This window comes from Vulpes lagopus, chromosome 12 (assembly GCF_018345385.1).
Source record: "Vulpes lagopus strain Blue_001 chromosome 12, ASM1834538v1, whole genome shotgun sequence".
Lineage (NCBI taxonomy): Eukaryota > Metazoa > Chordata > Mammalia > Carnivora > Canidae > Vulpes > Vulpes lagopus.
Genome location: NC_054835.1, coordinates 41,738,805 through 41,758,203, shown reverse-complemented (window position 1 = coordinate 41,758,203; position 19,399 = coordinate 41,738,805). Strand labels below are relative to the sequence as shown.

Below are 19,399 nucleotides of genomic sequence, written 5' to 3'. Positions count from 1 at the left end.
AGTTGCCCTGTTCTCCCCCAGCCAGACCTACACCCACCCTTGTTGAGGGGCCTGCTTTCAAGGAATAAACTGGCCCTTCTGTCCCTAGAACCAAGGCTCTGGTGCTGGAGCTACTGGCAGCTGTGTGTCTGGTGCGGGGAGGGCATGATATCATCCTTGCAGCCTTTGACAACTTCAAGGAGGTACTGAAGGCCCCCCACCCCAAACACGTGCTTGTTCTCTAGTGCTGCTTGCAGGCCTGTTGCTGGCAATTGTGGCCTCTTCTGGGGACAGCTGGGAGTGTTGGGTGGGCATTTGGGGAGCACAGGGTGAAGATAATCTGGGATGGGGAAGCTTTGGAGGGAAGGTGCTAGGTCATATAGGGGCACTGTCTGGGGTGACAGGGACAACTATAGAGGTCTGCTGAACCTCTGACCCTCAGCCTGGCCAGATCCAAAGTGTACTTGGTCCATGCATCTCAGAGTTGCATATATACATGTCTGCTGACTCTGGCTAAGTAGATGCATAAGAATATGATGCATAGGGGTGGGATATGGTCATTAATTTCTTTCATGAATACTTGTTGAGTGCCTACTATGTATCAGGCACAAACTGAGCACTTGGGATACATCAGTGAGCAAAAGAAACAAAGAAAGCAAGGGAGGGCAGATAATAATATACAGTATACAAAATGAGCAGGTTATGTGTCTGAAATGATGAACACTCTGAGGACTGAGTCCAGGCCGCTGGAGGGACAAGAGAAATGGGTTGCAGGGTGGTCAGGGAAGCTTCATGGAGATGGTGAAGTTTGAGCAAGGCTGTGAAGGAAGTGAGAGGCTTGGTGTGGTGGCAATCTTGGCTAAGAGCAGGAACAGCAGGCAGCTGGAACAGCAGGTGCAAAGGCCCTGGGGTGGGAAGGTGCCAGGATACCAGTGTGGCCAGTGTAGTAAGTGAAGGGAGGGCTGGGGAAAATGGAGAGGGAGGGGAGGGGAGGTTTTGAGTGGAAGAGCGACATGGCCTGACTCAGATTTAATGTGGAGGAGCCTGTAGAAGCACAAAGGTGGTGGCTACAAATGGCTTAGGAGGTATGTCACTGGGCCCTAGTGACAGCCATTCTCCCCACCCAGGTGTGTGGGGAGCAGCACCGCTTCGAGAAGCTGATGGAGTATTTCCAGAAAGAAGACAGCAACATTGATTTCATGGTGAGCTCAGAAGCCCAGGCTGGGCCTGGCCACCTTCAGTGTAAGGAGCAGCCAGGGGGCTGGGGTATCTGGCTTCTGGGCTCTGCTCCTGTGAATTGTGAGGACTGAGTGGTTTGGGGGTGGGGGAAGGGTGGATGTCAGAGATAGGGAAGCTGGAGGGAGGGGGTTGGGGGGGCGGAGTATGGGTAGGGACAAAGCTGGGTTAATGGAGTGAGAAATGGGGAAGAGAAGAGACTTGGGAGTATATGGGGCACAGAAGGTATGCAGCACTCCGGCCCAGAGACCTGCCCATGGGCTCTGCTCCCCAGGTGGCCTGCATGCAATTCATCAACATCGTGGTACACTCTGTGGAGAACATGAACTTCCGTGTCTTCCTGCAATATGAGTTCACCCACCTGGGCCTGGACTTGTACTTGGAGGTGAGCCCTGCATCCCCCTCACTGGGACTCCCTGCATCTCCCTCACTGGGACTTAACCACTCGTCAACTGCAGAGTAGGGCTGTGTGGTTAGCAACCTGGGTATTGAGGTCAGGCAGGTCTGGTTCAAATCCCGACTCTGCTTCTAAGCCCATGTGACTTTGGATAGGTTTCTTCTTCTCTCAGAGTCTCATTTTTTCCCATCTATAAAACAAGAGACTCATAAAGGTAATGATGACTCTATAAACAGAATGAGGCAGGACATTTTCTGCCACTTAATAGGCCCACTGTCCCTGGAGCTATTCTTGCAGGCATTGGAACAGGCTCTAGGTCACCTCGGGTCTGGCTTTGGGAGCATCATTCTCAGACAGGTTCTGACTCAAGCACATAATGGAGAGCACAGAGATATGGGGCCGAAGTGGGAGCTGGCTCATGTTGGATGGACCCAGGTCATAGGGGAGTTCCTTTCCCTGGGGAAGGTAGACCGAGGGTCTTGGTGCTTCCTGGTCCAGCCTGAGCAGAGAAGCTGCAGGTCCCCTGATTCCTTTGGGGCGCTTCTTGGAGGAGCAGGACATTTGGGATTGGCTTTTTAGAGGCCAAAAGGTGAAAAGCTGGCTGGAGTGATACAACCATACAAGGGGATATTAGTCAGCCATATAAAGGAATGAAGTACTGGTACCTGCTACCATGTGGATAAACCTCAAGAGCATTTTGCTAAGTGAAAGACACCAGACACAAAAGTCCAAATACCGCATGATTCCTTTATATGAATGTCCAGAAGAGGTAAGTCCACAGAGGCAGAAGGTAGATTGGCAGTTGCCAGCAGTTGGGGGAGGAGAGAATAGGGAATGACTGCTAACAGGTACAGGGGTTCTTCTAGAGGGATGAAAATGTTCTGGAATTAGACAGCAGTGATGGTCACACAGCCTTGTGAATATACTACAAGCTACTGAATTATATGCTTTAAGATAATGAATTTTATGGCATGTGAATTATAACAATAAAAAATAAAAAAAGCGGGCTGGGGCTCGGGCCCCATCTCATGCTGATGGTGGGGGTGCATACTGGAAAGACCCCTTACATTGGGCCCCACCCTGCTCTTTCCGTCTGGGGACAGAGGCTCCGGCTCACAGAGAGTGACAAGCTGCTGGTACAGATTCAAGCATACTTGGATAACGTTTTTGATGTGGGTGCGCTGCTGGAGGACACCGAGACCAAGAATGCTGTGCTGGAGCACATGGAGGAGCTGCAGGAGCAGGTGGCCCTGGTGAGAGCTGCTCCTGAACCTGCCCCTCCCACCCCCCACTGGGCTCAGGCATTGGTTCTGGGTGGGAATAGGGGGTAATCGTCTGCCGGGCCCCTGACCTAGACCTGAATCCAAATCTTGAATCCTGTGGTGTCTTTCTCAATGAGCGTTCGCTGGGTGCTGGACCTCGGAGGAAGGCAGGCGCCTCCTCTCCCTGCGCTCAGATCCCAAACCTGGCTTGGGTGTAACGAGGTGCCCGGTGCCCCTCTCCGCCCGCCTCCCTCCTCAGCGGTGCCTTGGTTCCTCCTCCGGAGAGAACGTCAGTGCCCTCAGGATCTCACCTCCTTGGCTCCGGCTCCAGGCTTAGCCCACCCGCCAGGCACCCTGTGCTAAGCGCATCCGGAAGCCTCCCCCAGCCCCGGAGGCAGGCCTGCCTGCTGCCGCCCCCTCAGCGGCGGCGCCAGTGCCCAGCGGCGGGTGGGAGCTCACCATGTGCTGTGCCACAGCTGACGGAGAAGCTTCGGGACGCGGAGAACGAATCCATGGCCAAGATCGCCGAGCTGGAAAAGCAGCTAAGCCAGGCTCGGAAGGAGTTGGAGACCCTGAGGGTGAGGCTGGGGCCCGGCTTCCCGGAGCCGACCCGTGGGGGCTTCTGCAGGGACACCTCCCCTACCGCGGCGGGAGGGTGGGGCTCTGTGCCCGGCCTGTTGGTAGGCACTGACCCCTCCCCCGGGGCTCGCAGGAGCGCTTCAGCGAGTCGACCCCCATGGGCGCCTCCAGGCGTCCTCCTGAGCCCGAGAAAGTGCCTACCTCCGTGCCGGCGCGGCCCTCGGCCTTAGAGCTGAAGGTGGAGGAGCTGGAGGAGAAGGGGTTAATCCGCATCCTGCGGGGGCCGGGGGATGCCGTCTCCATTGAGATCCTTCCCGTCGCCGTGGCAACTCCGAGCGGCAGTGATGGCCTGACTCCTCCAGGAGTGCCCACCGGCTCACCCAGCCCAGGTGCGCAGGAGCTTCAGGCTGGGCGGGGTGGGAGCAGGGGAACCAGGGTCTGGAAGGGGAGCCCGGGACATCTCTGCGGAGAGAGCAGGCAGAGGTAGGCTCGGGGTTGTGGGCGTGGTCAGGTGGTGGTGGGACGGTAGGCGTGGGCTCAGTGCGCATGTGTGGGGAGGGGCGGGGCAGACCACCCAGGCCCCGAACTTGACACCCCCTTTCCCCTCTCTTGGGTTCTGGGTTCTCTCCAGGCTCAGATCTCCTACCTTCGGCAGAGCCGGCTCCTGGAGCAGCACCCCCGCCGCCGCCACCACCACCACCACCACCACCACCGCCCCCACTTCCCAGCTCCTCCTCCCAGCAGGAAGCCCCGCCTTCAGCACCCCCACTGGCCTCACCCATCCCTGGCAGCTCGGATCCCCCGCCCCCGCCCCCACCGCTGCCGGGAGGCTTGCCGCCCCCACCCCCGCCGCCACCGCTGCCTCCCGGTGCAGATGGACCAGTGCCTCCGCCACCTCCACCGCCTCCAGGAGGTCCCTCTGATGCTCTTGGAGGGTCCGGCCCAGAGATGGGCCCGGGTGAGTGGCCCATCCAGGGCTGGGGGGAGATATGGAGGTGCCCCGACCTCAGTGTCCTCCAGGACCCTGTGTATGGGGGCCTCCTTTTGCCTCCTGCCTGTCCTGTCAGGCTTCTCTGGGCCCTGGGTCTCTCCAGCCACCCAACCCTCATCTCCCTAGCACTCACCACTCCATCTATGTCCCAGGAGTAAAGGCCAAGAAACCAATACAGACCAAGTTCAGAATGCCACTCCTAAACTGGGTGGCCCTGAAACCCAGCCAGATCACAGGCACGGTCTTCACTGAGCTCAATGATGAGAAGGTGCTGCAGGTGAGTACGCCCTGCCTAGCTTCCAGTGTGGGTGCCAGGGGAGGAGGGGACTTGCCTGGATCATGCTAGGTCATCTTCTCTACCCCTTTGTACAGATGAGGGCATGGAGGCTGGGGATGGGTGTTAAGCTAAACTGGATTAGTGTATCTGATAGGCAGTATATCTGGACTCCCCAGGAGGCTTTCCTAACTCCCTCACTGTTTTCTTTTTTTCCCTCACTGTTTGAGGGCACGTCTGGCCTCTCTCTCTTCCTTTTAAGCTTCTTTCTCACCACCCACACAGAAAACTAGGGCTTCAACTCTTTTTTTTAATCTCAGAGAAAGCCGGGTGGGGTAGGGTGAGGGGGACAGAAGGAGACATAGAATCCTAAGCAGGCTCCAAGTTTAGCATGGAGCCCAACATGTGGCTCAGTCTCAGAACCCTGAGATCATGACCTGAGCCAAAGTCAGGCGCCTCTAGCCTAATTCTGCTTTTAATTTTCCAAAAAGGATGTGTTCTCTTGCCTCCAGCCATTGCTCATGCTGTTCCTTCTGCCTGGAATGCCCTTCCCTTTCCCCTTTTTAGCCCTGGCAATTCAGTTCTTCCTTTAGCTGTAAGGGCTTGGAGTCTGGGTCCCCAGGGTCGGGTGCTGCTCTTCCTGTGTATCTCCCATCAGGGCCTCTGGTCAAGCCGGGTTACCGGTTTGTTTCTCTGCGGGTGGTGTGGTCAGGGCTGGAAAGATGGGTCAGCCAGGAAGGTATCAGACCCCAGCCCGCCTAGCTCCACCTCCTCTCTCCCTGTGCCCTCAGGAGCTAGACATGAGTGACTTTGAGGAACAGTTCAAGACTAAGTCCCAGGGTCCCAGCCTGGACCTCAGTGCTCTCAAGGGTAAGGCAGCCCAGAAGGCCCCCAGCAAGGCTACCCTCATCGAGGCCAACCGGGCCAAGAACCTGGCCATCACCTTGCGCAAGGGCAACCTGGGGGCTGACCGCATCTGCCAGGCCATCGAGATGTGAGTATCTCTGCCCTGTGCTTGTGAGTAGCCCAGCCCCTTCGCTAGGCCAGGGTCATCAGGCATCTGGTAAAAGAGTCCCAGCTATGAGGCAGAGGCCATCAAGCTTCATGCTAACCCTGGTCGGGGGGGGGGGGGGGGGTAGAGCTGGGAATCGCTTCTCATTTTCAGGCCCAAAAACCTGAGGCCATATTGTGAGTCACGCCCAGACTGAGACATTCCCATTTCCTCCCTGCCTCCTTGCCCAGCTGTGGGCACTCAGGCCCAGGCATTTACAGCTGGGCTTCTGTCACTGATGTATGACAGGGACCTCAGGCTTCGCAGCCCCCAACTTCCCTGAGTCCTGCCTCTTGGTCCTTGGAACTGTTGGCAGATAGCGAATACTGAAGTTCACTTATTCAGTGGAGGAAGTGAGGGGAGGTGGTAGTCCTACCCTCCAGATCTGGTGGGTGTAGAAGGATAACTACCCCATCTTCCACCACCTTCCACCAGGTATGACCTACAGGCCCTTGGCCTGGACTTCCTGGAACTGCTGACCCGCTTCCTGCCCACGGAGTACGAGCGCAGCCTGATCACCCGCTTTGAGCAGGAGCAGCGACCCATGGAGGAGCTGTCAGAGGAGGACCGCTTTATGCTACGCTTCAGCCGCATCCCGCGCCTGCCGGAGCGCATGGCCACGCTCACCTTCCTGGGCAACTTTCCAGATACTGTCCAGCTGCTCATGCCGGTGTGGGCGGGGCAGGCAGAGCGGTGTGGGCAGGGCAGGCTGAGCGGTGTGGGCGGGGCAGGCAGGGCGCTGTGCTCTGGGTTGGGGAGGCTGGAAGGCAGCCAGCAGCCTGGGTTCCCAGAGGGCATTTAGGAGTCCTTGAGCCTCCCATGGGCTAGCCCCGACCCTGCCCCAAACTTATCTTGCCTCTCCAATCCCACCCCCAGCAACTGAATGCCATCATTGCAGCCTCAATGTCCATCAAGTCCTCTGACAAACTCCGCCAGATCCTGGAGGTGAGAGCCCAGGGCAAGGGTCTGGGAAGTAGGGCCCACCTATGACTCCTTGCCTGTTCTGGGTTGTGTGAGAGGGATCCTCTCTGGGGATCACCATGTGATTAGCAGAGCATCCACACCTACCCAATGGAGTCTGGTGGAGTATCTGGGACCCAGTAGAAATGGCTGTTGGACTGTGACACCACAGCTGAGGAGAGGTCAGCAGTGAAGTTTTGGGTAGGAATAGCAGAGGACAAAATTAGGTATGCTAGGGGGCATTTTGCTGGCTCAGTTATTATGTGACTTTTTTTTTTTTTTAAGTTTATTCATATTTATTTAAGAAATCTCTGCACCAAATATAGGGCTTGAACTCCTGACCCCAAGATTAAGAGTTGCATGATCCTCCAACTGAGCCAGCCAGGCACCCTGAGCATGAGACTTTTGATCTCAGGGTTGTAGGTTCGAGCCTCATGTTGGGTGTAGAGATCACTTAAAAGATCTTAAGGGATCCCTGGGTGGTGCAGTGGTTTGGCGCCTGCCTTTGGCCCAGGGCACGATCCTGGAGACCCGGGATCAAATCCCACGTCGGGCTCCTGGTGCATGGAGCCTGCTTCTCCCTCTGCCTATGTCTCTGCCTCTCTCTCTCTCTGTGTGTGTGACTATCATAAATAAAAATTAAAAAAAAAAAATTAAAAAAAAAATAGGTGTGCCAGGCACACAGATAGGTACACGTGATGTACATGGGCCATGGACCTGACAGGTCCAAGGAGGTATGCAGTGTGGGCTGAGCAGGCTGAGCATGTGGGGCTTGCTCTTTGCCACGTTGATTTGCACAGGTCATACTTCAGGGGGTTCCCTGGGCCCCACCACCCTGCTGAACTCCTCCCCCACCTCTCCCAGATTGTCCTGGCCTTTGGCAACTACATGAACAGCAGCAAGCGTGGAGCAGCCTATGGCTTCCGGCTCCAGAGTCTGGATGTGGTGAGGGGCACAAAGCGGGGTTCCCTGGCCTGGGGGATGGGGAATAGCTGGTGGCCTGTGGCTTACAACTGGCCTGCACGCAGTTGCTGGAGATGAAGTCCACTGACCGCAAGCAGACGCTGTTGCACTACCTAGTGAAGGTCATTGCTGAGAAGTACCCACAGCTCACAGGTTTCCACAGTGACCTACACTTTTTGGACAAGGCAGGGTCAGGTAGGGGTGCAGGTATCCCATCCTTGGGTGGGGTGAGGGGCTCCGCCCTGGGGAGGGGACATGGGAATGTGGCCTCTCTGATTCCCTGCCTCTATACCGCCCTGCCCTCCCACTCAGTGTCCTTGGACAGCGTCCTAGGGGACGTGCGTTCCCTCCAGCGAGGCCTGGAGTTGACCCAGCGAGAGTTTGTGCGGCAGGATGACTGCATGGTGCTTAAGGAGTTCTTGAGGGCCAACTCGCCCACCATGGATAAACTGCTGGCAGACAGCAAGACTGCTCAGGTGGGCCAGGGCTGGCCAAGAGCGCTGAAGGTGGGGAGTCTGGGGTGGGGGATGTAAGCCGGGAAGAAGGCCGTGGTGGGGGATGTAGGCCGGGAGGGTCAGGGACACAGTCGGGGATGAGGCAGGGGGTCCACCTGCCTGGCAGAGCAGAGATGATATGGCCAGGGATGAAGTGGCCAGGGTCTTAAAGGCACACAGAACTCCTGGGGGTGGGTGCTGGTGGGTCTGACAGGCTGTTGCCCACAGGAGGCCTACGAATCTGTGGTAGAGTACTTCGGAGAGAACCCCAAGACCACATCCCCCTCCATGTTCTTTTCCCTCTTTAGCCGTTTCATCAAGGCCTACAAGGTATGTGTGTCTGGTGGGCATTTTGGCCTCTCCACTTGGGCAGTGCGAGGGGTAGGGGACACTTCTGAGGGTTGGATAAGACTCTCCTCATGGAGACCCACTTTGGCCCCTCAGAAAGCTGAGCAGGAGGTGGAACAGTGGAAGAAGGAAGCAGTAGCCCAGGAGGCAGGTGCCGACGCCCCGGGCAAAGAGGAAGCCCCAGCACCCAAGGTAGGCAGTTGTGCCTGAGCTCAGCACTTTGCAGGGATCCTCATCCCAAAGATCTGGCCCCTTTCCACACCCTCCTTTCTATGAATAGACCTTGCCCAAGGTGAGGATGGTACTTCAGGAACCTGGGATGGGAATGGCTTCCTTCTGCTCCAGCCTGCTGTGGGGGACCAGGCAGGCAGATGTTCTAGGGTTTGGTAGCCTGGGGAGAGGGGATTCTGGAGCTAGAGCTACACACCTTCCATTACCAACTCCTCCTCCCCATCACCACCCAAGGCCCGGCGGCAGCAGATGGACCTCATCTCTGAGCTGAAGCGGAAGCAGCAGAAGGAGCCACTTATCTATGAGAGTGACCGTGATGGCGCCATTGAAGATATCATCACAGGTGAGGCTTTGGCTGGGCCTGGCCTGGCCTCTGTCTGTCCTTCTAATGCTGTCCTCCCTCCTCCCCCACCCTAGGGGTCTGGCTGCCTTACTGCCTCTTGCTTTTTTTTTCTGTCTTTTTTCCCTTTCTTTCCCTCCTCCTCCATCCTAACCGTCAGTGCTCAAGACGGTGCCCTTCACGGCCCGCACCGGCAAGCGGACATCCAGGCTCCTCTGTGAGGCCAGCCTGGGAGAAGAGATCCCTCTCTAGCCCTCAGGTACCTGGGTAGCCTGGCCTCTGACCCCAGAAGCTGCCCGCAACCCTGGGGGCCCTCGGGGGATTGGGTCATGCTGTCCTCCCTGGGGCCACACATGGCTGGGGTGTGCTTGAGCAGGATCTGGTAAACATAAACACGGCCCCTACAGGGCTGAGGTCTGTGCCCTGGAGCTGTGGTCCTAGCCCAGGGGCAGACTTCTGAAGGGTAAGTGTCTCTCCTCCTGGCTGCCAGATCTGCGGAATCAGCCCTACATCCGCTCAGACACAGGCCGCAGAAGTGCTCGCCGGCGCCCCCCGGGGCCCCCCCTGCAGGTCACCTCGGATCTCTCCCTCTAGCCCGCAGTTTCTGCTCATGGACTCAGTGGGGGATGGGGGTTGGCAAGCCATGGCACGAGGAAGGTGGCCCTCAGCTCGGCTGGGCCTGGGCGACCCCCTCTGGCGCTGCCACCTTCTGAAATGGGCCCACCCCAGGTGGTGGGTGTGGGGATGGGGGAGCGCAGGGGCGTGGTGGACGTGCAGCATCGCTGGCTGCTCCCCCAAATGCTGCTTGCAGCACCCCTCACCCCCTAATAGCCATACTTAGCCTCAGCTGGAGACTGGCCTGTAACTTATAAAGTGCAACCTCGTGCTCCACCCTGAGCTCCGGGAACTTTCCATGGACCTTATTTTTATACAAGATTAATAAAGATGTTTGCAAAAGATGCGTGTCCGCTCTGTGCCCGCCCACCACACGCAGCCTATTTTGCTCCGCAAACGCTTTACTTGTACACGTTTTTCATAGCAGGTTTCTGCAAACAGGCTGGCGAAGGGGAGAAGGGCTGCTGCTGCACTAGAGTTGGGGGGGAGGGAGCCATCCTCGAGGGGCGTAGATAGTCTAATGGCTGGCCCACGAACTCTGGGGGAGGGGGGGCGTGCGGAGGGTCAAGGGGGCTGCTTTCCTTGACACTCCGGGTTGGTGCCCCCTCGGCCTTCCTTTCCACCCGCCCCGCCCCCAGTCCCGCCGCCTGCCCCGCTACCCTGCCCTCTTTCCTTAGGCTCCGCCCCAGCCTTGGTCCAGCGTCCCCGCCCTCTGGGTCTTCCGGAGTCCCGCCCCCGCCCGCGGCTCTCACCCAGGCTGAGGGACCTCTGGGTGGACCCGAGTTTGTGGCGGCTGGGCTGGCAGGACTTGGGAAGTCGGACGTCGGGGAGTGGGGCTCGGTTCCGCGTCCGGTCTTCTGGGGGTGTCCGCCCGGCCAAGTTAGGTATCTGGGAGTAGGGGCTGCGCGCACCTGGCCCCGGGGAGGCCGGGAGGAGGACAAGGAGAGGCTAGTCCTGCCCGCAGGTCCCGAGTCAGGGTTGGCCCCTCCGGTGGGTCCCCACCCGGCCCGGGGCGCACCTGCTTTGTGCAGTCTGTGCAGTGAGCGCTCCAGCTCGGCGCCCGAGAGGCCGCCCAGGCGCGCGGCCTGGCAGAAGAAGGTGAGGCTCGCGTGAGTGCGCACCGCGCCGCTGGGGCCACGGGCCTGGCCCTTCCAGCCTGGGTTCAGCCGCAGGGCCCGCTGCTTCTTCGTGTAGTAGCTGGAGGGGAGGGGAGGCGCCCCCGCCTAGTCAGACCCCGCCTCCCCCCACCTCTGTGTCTGGAAGGCCGGGAAACCAAAGCACGACAGGAACGGACCCAGAATTCAGGGCTCCGGATTCTGGGGCAGGAGCCTCAGGGCACCCGGCCCGCGGCAGCATCTGCTCCCCCCATCCTGGGCCCTGAAGCTGGGGACAGGGGCTTACCTCATCACTTCCTGCACCACTTTGTGGGGCAGGAAGCCCTGGCTCATCAGCTTGAACAGCATTTCTAAGAAAAGGGTTTGCAGGCCCTGGGGGTCATAGAACCGGCTGTTCCTCACCTGGCCTGGGGGTCAGAGATCAGAGGGGAGGGTGAGGAGGAATCTCCCCTCAGTCCAGGCCTTCCCACTCCACCAGCCTTGCCCCTCACCCAAGCACTGAGCCAGGCGGTGGCTGTCAGTAAGGACACCCAGGAAGTCTTTGAAGCTTACAGTTCCGTCACCTGGGAAGAGAGAGAGAGGAAGGGGTTTTGTGGGTACCTCCTCTGCAGAAGGCCTACCCTGCATATGCTTTAGAGGCTTGTTTGCAGTTTCTTCCAGACATCAGAGAATCCAGTCCCAATTCTAGCCAAATGTCAATCCCAGTTGAATGGGGGAGAAATAGCCCCTGCCCTGGGGGATCCCCAAGTCAGGATGAGGATTAACATAGCAGAAATATGTTTATGGGCCATGGGATAGATGTATTGATCAGAGCGGGCTTCCTGGAAGAGGGAACTTTAAAATAGGACCAGGCTAGGGAGTCTGTGGGCACAGGAGACATTCTCCAGGGCCAGAAGTGAAGGAGGACAAAAGGCCAGGGGTGGGGATACCCACCATCCAAGTCTGCCTGCTGCAGAGCCTCACACATCTCCTGTGGGCTCAGCTGGATGCCCACATTGCGCAGGGCAGCTTTCATGCTGCGCATGTCCACAGTGCCTGTCGGGCTGGAGCTGAACAGTTTGAAGATCTCCTGGAATGCTGAGGGCAGGGAGGGAGGCAGGGAACAAGGTGAACCCACACACAGGGGCCCAGAGATCGGCCCAGTCTAGCTCAGAATGGGACTGAAGACTTGGGTCTCTCCAACACGCAAGACATTTGGGGGGCATTATAACATTTAAAGAACAACAGTGGCTACTGGGTGTTGGCATTTGTTAAGTTTTCCGTTCAATTCTCATGTCCAAAACCTGTGTTTGGACATGTTGGTATGAAAAGACATTCAAAACTTATGTCCAAGGTCACATCACCAGGAGACTGGGCAGGGCTGGCCGTTGGACTCTCGCTCTGGATCTGCAATGCTCTGAGGCTCCAGGAGCCCTGCTGGCACCTGGCGTTTAGCAGGCACTGAAGATTAGTGATGGTGAGTAAAATTACTCTGCTTTGAGGGGCCCTTGCCAATATTACAGTGGCATTGGGCCCCCAAATGTAGAAGTGGTTCCTTATACCCCTGACGCCATAGCCCCAGAATCTAGGGGCGGGTGGGGAACTCAGATTATTTTTCCCTATCCTCTCTCCCAATTTCCTTCCTCCCTTCCTCCTTCCATGCTGTCCATCTGTCCATCCATCCATCCATCATCCAAATACCTTCCTATCCACCAATCCCTCCCTCCCTTCTTCTTTTACACACACACACACACACACACACACACACACACACACACACACACACATCAGTGAGCCCTGGAATTGTAAAGATTAGCCAATTAGCCTGGCATTGAGAAATGGTTACAATATGATTGTTTCCAATGGCCCCAGACTCTGGGGAAGTGACCCCTTGTAGTTCTGCTGTGAGTATGCCCTCATTCTCCCCTGGTCCTGGCCCTGGGGCCCTCACCTGCCAGCAGCCGGGCTGTCAGGGGTAGCAGGTTCTCATCTGCAGAGCTGCTTCAGGAGGAAGAGAGTGGAAAGGAGCTTTGCATCCGCTGCAGAGAGATGTCGGGGCCAGGCAGGCCTTATTCCAAACCCAGCACCTCAGGCCCGCTCTGCAGTCCCTGCCCTTACCTTTGAGACCCTGCACCTGAGCCTGATTTCACTGAGCTGGTAGCTACAAGGTGCTTGAGCCCTCTGGCCCTCCGGGAGCACTGCTCAGCCCCTGTGGCCACGATGGATGCTGGCTCCCTCTGGGCCGGCAGGGCAGTGGGCTGCTGAGGCCTCCCCTTCTGCATCCTGCAGAGCTGCTCCTCTCCTGGGTCCTGTGTGGGCAGTCTTCGAGGCTGCTGGGGAGGCCTTGGAGGCAGGGGGAAAACAGGGCTGAGGGGCCCCGGCCACCCGGGGGCTCAGACTCCAGGGACTCTGAGACTAGGCTCAGATCTACCTCCTCCCAGCTCCCCTCCCCCCCCCAACCAGCCTGCACTCACAGTCCCTTATCCAGGGGATTCTGCAGGCAGAAGCTTGTACCAGCAGACCCTTGGCCGGCCCTGCTTACCTGTACGCTCCCTGTGCCGACGACAGGGATCTCCTGGTCTTCTGCCTTCGGCTGCCTGAAAGGCAGAGTCACAGGCTCTGAGGCTGGTCCAGTGCCCCAGGCCCGCAGCCCCCCAGGCTGGTTCTGGGTTGGACTTTAACATCTTTTGGCAAGGGTGCACTCTCCCTCACCACAGGCCTGCTTCTCTTGGTAGGGCGACCTGCTGTTTTACTCTTTTGAGTTTCTGCTCCCCTTAAAGCATCCGAATTTGCAACTCCACTCCAGAAGCTAACACAGGCTGGCAGAGGCCCAGGGAGAAGCAGGCCTTAGAGTCCCGAAGTTGGGCCTTGGGAAGGAGGGGTCTAGCCCAGGGTGGGCCTGTGACCCACCTTACCCCAGGTCCCCTGGGAGAGAAGGATCTCCTCCTCCAAACCATGTAAACTTACAAATCATAGTTCACAAAATACTCCTGGAAGATGTTCCCCAACAGCCCAGCGCCTCCAGGGATACTCTGCATCTCCTCCTCCTTCCTCTTTCCAGTTTCCTGCCCCTGCCCCCCCACTCCATTCCCAACTGTTCCGCCTTCCTAATCTCACCCTCCTAGGCCTTGGGCACCTCCCTCTTCAGCCTCCTCTCAAGGCAGGGCAGGCTCTTGGGGATCTGCGAGGCCGAGCTTTCACTTGACAGTGAGCCTTGGCACTGCTGGGTCTGGAGGCTGACCAGGGCCCAAGCTGTGGCTCTGCCTCCCCCTCCCCTCTCTCCCCGACTTCCCTTATTATGCCCATGTCCTTCCCCACATTCTGAATTCCCTTCCCTGCTTTGCTCCCAGCTCTCCTCTTCCAGATCTTTCTCTGGAAAGACATTGCCTGTCCTCCCCCAACATGGGGAGACTTGTGCATTCGTGTGTGTGTTTAGCACATGTGTCTGGCTAACAGACATGCGTGTTTATGTGTGCTTGTGCACCTGGGACGTGTGGAACTGAGTGGATGTGTGTATGTGTGTGCCTGTGTGCTGTATGAATCAGTGGCTGGTGTGTGTGTGTCTGGGCTGCATGGGGAAGTACATCATTACATATGGGCTCTCCCCTACATTTTGAGATACTTCTAGTTCCAGGCTGTGGCCCCTAGCGGGGCAGTCCTTTGGCTTCTTTCTTCCCGCCCCTTCCAGCCCCTGGACATCGTGCCTTCCCCATGCCAGGCCCCCACACTAGACAGAAGAACTCCCTTCAGACTCGCCTCCTTGCCCAGCCAGCCCACCCCCAGGAGGTCCCCCCTAAAATGATCCCAACACAGCTTCAGGCCTAGAGGAAGCCTCGCTTCATGACCTAAGACACCCAAAGCCTCAGAGAGGGTGCCAAGGTCTCCCCAAGACTGGTCATGAGCCTCTGCCACAGGCTGAGAGGTCTGGACAGGTGTGAGTGAAGTGGAACAAGCCAGGGGCAGTGAGTAGGGGCTGAACATGGCTGGGTGAGCCTCTGGGGACGGGCAGAGCAGGGGGGCTGGGGTAGCTAAAAAATGAGGGTGGGTTGAAATTCATACCACACAATATGTTAACTAACTAGAATTTAAATAAAGTCTTGAAAGAAAAAAAAAACAGGTGGCATCCCTAAAAAATCGAGACCAGGACACCACAGCCAGGTAAGCTCACTAGTCCAGAGCGTTTGCACAAACAGTCTGAGCCGGAGGCCAGCACTGGAGGCTTTACTGGTTTTGTCTAGTCATTTCTCTGGGGAAGTGGGGGACGACACCTTAAAATGGATTTTCAGCAATAATGGACTCCCTTTCCTGGTTCCCGGCACCGAGCTGCAACGCAAAAGAGAGAGTGTCATTTGGGCCCCAGTGGCAGGGTCGGGGAGAGGGGTGAGCCCAGAGGCCTCTGCAAGGAGGCCCCCGGGGTAAGAGGGCCTCTTCCTGCTGCACGCTGATAGGCAGCTGACCTTCTGTGGTGTCCATTTGTCACCAGGAAGCCAGGGCCGCTGGAGAGCCGTGTTCCCTCACACCATGCTCCACAGAGGGGTCCTGGGCCTGGGGCCATCAGGTTCCCAGCGGGGCGGATGCTAGCTTAAGCATTTCTCATGAGAGTGAGGCCATCTACGCTCTGGGGACCAAGCTTCCTAACCCTAACTTCCCATGCTGAACCCAGGTCCTTGCCTGGGCCCAGAGATGCTCACCCTCCATGGTCCCTGGGGCCTCCTCCAGCCCTGGCCCTGGCACCGAGCCTCAGTGCACTGGAACCTTGTTTCCAGCAGCCTTTATGAAGTCACTGAGTTTGAGACATCACAGCGTGCCCCATCCCCTACCTAGCCCCTCATTCCATTTCCACCCCCCATCCAGCTGTGTGAAGAGTGGGCCCGCCCATCCTGGAGCACCCCCTCTGGTGGGAAGCCGTGAGCCAGCCTCACTTACTCTTTCATGTCTCCTTGAGGCAGAGGGGACATGGCCGGTGGCTGGAGAAGCTTCACTTCTCCTTTAATGGTGGCCCTCTTGATCCCCGGCTTGCTGAAGTCGAGGTAAGGGTGGGAGAAGTTCTTGTCTTGTGGCTTCTGAGCTTTCTGTGACTCCCTGGCTTTAAGTGGTGGTCTATCTGGCAACTCCTTAGTGAGCTTTTTCTTCTCGGGCTGGTCCACGGCCACCTGGGTGGTGGGATCTGTAGAAGGCGCCTCGGCCTTCTGGGGTGGAGCTTTGATCATGTGCTCCAAGTTGGGCAAGTCCATCTTGCTGGAAGAGGCCACAGCCAAGGAAGAGGCAAAGTTGACCAGCTCTTCCAGACCGATGGCTGGTGAGATACTGGAGGAGGATGGGTAGGGGTTTGGTAGCTGTTGGGAGTCTGTGGCTGGTGGAGCTGGCTGGGCACTGGGAGTCTGGAGCTGCTTCTTGGAGCACGTGGTGTCCTTGGGGACAGACTGCTGGCCCAGATGGCTAATGGTCTTACCTTTGTTCTTGCCCAGCTGAGTGTCAGTTATCTGTTTCAGGCTGTGCTCCGAGGCCTGGATGAGTTTGTCTGCCCAGAAGAGGTGCTTAGAGGTCTGCACGCAGATAGAGCGATGGTTGGTGGACACCTGGTCCTCCTCTGCTGAACTCAGGTAGCTGGAATTTGGTCTGATGCTCCACTGGCTGATGTCGGGCTGCGTGTCGGGCTGCATGTCGGGCTGCATGTCGGGCTGCGTGTCGGGCTGCGTGTCGGGCTGCATGTCGGGCTGCGTGTCGGGCTGCGTGTCGGGCTGCGTGTCGGGCTGCGTGTTGGGCTGCGTGTCCGGCTGCGTGTCGGGCTGCGTGTCGGGCTGCGTGTCCGGCTGCGTGTCGGGCTGCGTGTTGGGCTGCATGTTGGGCTGCGTGTCAGGCTGTGTGTCGGGCTGCGTGTCGGGCTGGAGGGACTCTATCCTATACTTGAGTTGCTCGGAGTCCTCGGCCTTCGGCTCCACCTCCAACTCCAGTTCTGGCTCTAGATCCAGGCCCACCTTGTGTGGGGGCTCTAGTTCTAGCAATTCTTTCTCCAGCTGAAAAGTTTCAATTAAAGCTGAGGAGGCCTTGCCCCAGAGGTCCTTCCTGGTGCCAGTTCCCCGGCCCTCTCTCCTGCCTTCCTCCTCGCACTGCCCTACCCCCTATCGCTCACTCCCTCCCCTCTACTTGCCTCTTTGCAGAGACCTGCCTGGGGCAGAAGGCAGGGTGGGGTAGGTGGTGAGGGTGGGTGTGCAAGAACATGCCAACACTGGCCTGGTACAGGGGCCTGGAATTGCCAAGGATTTAGGGAAGATGGGCCTTATAGAATCGAGCCCCTTACCTACCACTTCCCCATAAGAGGTGCCCCTGCCTACTGTTACCTTGATCTCATCTTCCTCTTGTACCAGCTGGAACTGGGGTTGGTTTTTGCTACCCCTAAAACAGAAGGAGACAGAGTGGATGACAGACCTCTATGGGGTGGGTGGGGTGACTCTAGGGGGATGGAGGTCTCTGGGGGCCTCAAGATCCCCCCCCCTCCGCCTTGTACAGGAGCTGGCAAGATATCCCTGGCTCCTCCACTCCCTTCACATCTCTGCATCCACCAAGAATTCTGGACTAGCATTTTCAATCTTTAGTGAGTTTAGGAAGTGCCTGGAGAGCTGGCCAAGTTGCCCCCTACCCCAAAGAGGGATCCGGTTAGTTGGAGGTAAGGCCCAGGGTTCTTCATTTTAATCAAGTATTCCAGTGAGCCAGTGGAGCTCGCTTGGAGAACCAGTGCCCAGAAGTTGGCTCTCTATGGATGAGGAAGCCCAAGGCAATGCCCTCCTCCTGACTTGCCCAACCCCAGCTTGGCAGATCTGAAAGGCAGAGGATGTGTGTGTGTGTGTGTGTGTGTGTGCATGTGTGTGTGTGTGTGTGTGTGTGTGTATGTGTTTAGGATCCCTTCAATTCTTGTTGGCAATTTGCTGGCACCTGGGCCAGTGCCCTCAGTGCCCAGCCATTGGGACTCCCTCTCCTTCCTCGGGCATCTACCTGCCCACTCTCATCTCGGGTTGCTGTGTCCTCAGAGCAAGGCAGAAGGGGTCTGTTCCCATCTATGTCCCCGAGTGAGCCCCTCCACCCCTCAGCCATTACTAATGTCAGGGGCTGGAGGCAGAAGCAGAAGAGTGATGGTAGGACTCTCCCCACAACACTGCCCTTGGGGAGATTGTGGAAAGAAGCAAGAGGAAAGGAGATCCTGGGTTGGGGGTGTGTGTGTGTGAGAACTTGGCAGTGGTGGCAAGGGGTAAGGGTTGGTGGGCCTGGAGGGTGGGGGGTTGGCTCTCACTGTGTATCCACAATGTCCACTGACTCCTTGCCACAGCAGGGAAATCCATTGGCACCTGGCAGGGAGAAGGAGGTGAGGGCAGGGGAGCTGTAGGTAGGGACCTCCCTGGAGGGTTCTGGAGCCTGGGCAGGTGCTGCTGCTCCAGCTACCCCCTCCCTCCCTCCCTCTCTTCCTCCCTCCCTCCCTATCCTGCATCTCAGCCCTTTCCCTCCCCCTCTTCCATACTGCCCCTCACTCCCTGCTCTGTCTGGTGTCATCAGCCCTGCCCTCCACATCTGTGCCCCTCCATGCTCAAATCTGCCTTTCCTTTATCTCTCCCCTATCCGTCACCGTCCTCCACAAGGATGGATGCTAACCGGCTTCACTGCCATTATGGAGTGCTGCCAGCCCAAGCATTGTGTTGGGCACTTTCTGTGCTTTATCTCATTAATTCAACACACACACAAAATGAGAAGAGGTTCATTTGCTCAAGGTCCCTCAGCTGATGGTTGCCGACATCAGGAACTGAATGCAGGTTTGACTGAAGAAATTCTTAACTCTCTACTCAGGAGTCTGTGACTGCATGGGGATCCCCCTCACCCCCAAACCTTCCATTCCTACTCCTCTGCCACCTTTCTCCACTCTTCTCTGGCCAGGCTTCAGATCTGTCACTCACCCTAATCCCGGCCCCTCCTACCCTGAAGCCCTTCCTCTCCTCCAGACTTTTCACCCTATCACATCCTGGGGTCACCCACACCCCAGTGCAGGCCAAGGTTCTCACTCCTAGGCGTTTGATCTGAGGTGACGCTGACAGCAATCTGATTTCTGAGTTCCCATCATTCTCTGCAGAAGAGACTGAACAACACCTTCGGGAAGGTAGGTGTTTCCCTACCCCAGTAACCTCCCTGGAGGTTTGTATCTTTTACTGAAGAAGCTGCTTTTTCATCCTCTGGGGGGTTGGAGCACCAGGCTGTCCCATTCTCTCTTCCCCGGGGTAGTAGATGAGGGTTGATCGTGGACCTGTCATGGCACTGGGAAAGCTGGATCCCCCGAGCCTCAAGTGTGGCAGGAAATGACAGCCTCAGCTCTGGCTAAGAGTTGCTCCCAGAATTATATCCAAAGGATCAGAATGTGCCATGGCCTCTTTCTAGAAATGTAGAGGCTGTTTCTGCATCTAGGATTTGGGCACATCCACATTCCTCCTGGGCCTGGGCATCTTGGATCAGCCGCATGGCCAGGCTAAGAATGTACTTTCACGGATAGGCTCCCAAGAGCCAACTCAGTGGTCTCTGGAATCTTCTACCAACTTGACTGCCAC

General features: G+C 57.4%; 2 protein-coding genes and 2 long non-coding RNA genes across 8 annotated transcripts in view; 2 read left to right on the top strand and 2 right to left on the bottom strand.

The window, feature by feature from the left end:
* FMNL1 (formin like 1) overlaps positions 1 to 10,062 on the top strand; it is a 25,507-nt gene extending 15,445 nt beyond the window's left edge. For 2 of the 3 annotated variants that reach the window (XM_041724934.1, XM_041724932.1), the window contains exons 9-26: positions 89 to 182; positions 1,107 to 1,181; positions 1,490 to 1,600; positions 2,716 to 2,865; positions 3,351 to 3,452; positions 3,587 to 3,842; positions 4,085 to 4,411; positions 4,597 to 4,721; positions 5,510 to 5,712; positions 6,205 to 6,439; positions 6,646 to 6,714; positions 7,594 to 7,674; positions 7,758 to 7,887; positions 8,005 to 8,168; positions 8,415 to 8,516; positions 8,631 to 8,726; positions 9,000 to 9,108; positions 9,596 to 10,062. In XM_041724934.1, coding sequence (XP_041580868.1) covers positions 89 to 182; positions 1,107 to 1,181; positions 1,490 to 1,600; positions 2,716 to 2,865; positions 3,351 to 3,452; positions 3,587 to 3,842; positions 4,085 to 4,411; positions 4,597 to 4,721; positions 5,510 to 5,712; positions 6,205 to 6,439; positions 6,646 to 6,714; positions 7,594 to 7,674; positions 7,758 to 7,887; positions 8,005 to 8,168; positions 8,415 to 8,516; positions 8,631 to 8,726; positions 9,000 to 9,108; positions 9,596 to 9,699 — 2,533 coding nt within the window. In that variant the 3' untranslated portion in view covers positions 9,700 to 10,062. Of the gene's footprint in view, positions 1 to 88; positions 183 to 1,106; positions 1,182 to 1,489; positions 1,601 to 2,715; positions 2,866 to 3,350; positions 3,453 to 3,586; positions 3,843 to 4,084; positions 4,412 to 4,596; positions 4,722 to 5,509; positions 5,713 to 6,204; positions 6,440 to 6,645; positions 6,715 to 7,593; positions 7,675 to 7,757; positions 7,888 to 8,004; positions 8,169 to 8,414; positions 8,517 to 8,630; positions 8,727 to 8,999; positions 9,109 to 9,265; positions 9,365 to 9,595 lie in introns of all 3 variants that reach the window. The other variant, XM_041724933.1, reaches the window with a different exon arrangement.
* LOC121473040 lies at positions 2,346 to 3,454 on the bottom strand. Its single transcript, XR_005983081.1, has 2 exons — positions 3,334 to 3,454; positions 2,346 to 2,844 (listed from the first exon to the last, which is right to left on the bottom strand). It is a non-coding gene; the product is annotated as an uncharacterized LOC121473040 (long non-coding RNA).
* Positions 10,057 to 15,753, bottom strand: LOC121473038 (EF-hand calcium-binding domain-containing protein 3-like). Of its 3 annotated transcripts, none has more exons than XM_041724936.1 (8): positions 15,741 to 15,753; positions 13,357 to 13,411; positions 12,933 to 13,157; positions 12,766 to 12,812; positions 11,769 to 11,912; positions 11,327 to 11,398; positions 11,122 to 11,242; positions 10,057 to 10,917 (listed from the first exon to the last, which is right to left on the bottom strand). In XM_041724936.1, exons 3-8 carry the CDS (start codon positions 13,094 to 13,096, stop codon positions 10,122 to 10,124), a joined length of 1,344 nt encoding a protein of 447 aa, XP_041580870.1. In that variant the 5' UTR covers positions 13,097 to 13,157; positions 13,357 to 13,411; positions 15,741 to 15,753; the 3' UTR covers positions 10,057 to 10,121. The 3 variants fall into 3 exon arrangements, with proteins under 3 accessions (XP_041580870.1, XP_041580872.1, XP_041580871.1); XM_041724938.1 differs by lacking the exon at positions 15,741 to 15,753 and having other exon boundaries at positions 10,057 to 10,258; positions 10,473 to 10,631; positions 10,739 to 10,917; positions 12,933 to 14,565; XM_041724937.1 differs by lacking the exon at positions 15,741 to 15,753 and having other exon boundaries at positions 10,142 to 10,631; positions 10,739 to 10,917; positions 12,933 to 14,565.
* LOC121473041 lies at positions 10,693 to 19,399 on the top strand. The gene is made up of 4 exons (XR_005983082.1): positions 10,693 to 10,818; positions 12,169 to 12,291; positions 16,307 to 16,417; positions 18,803 to 19,399. It is a non-coding gene; the product is annotated as an uncharacterized LOC121473041 (long non-coding RNA).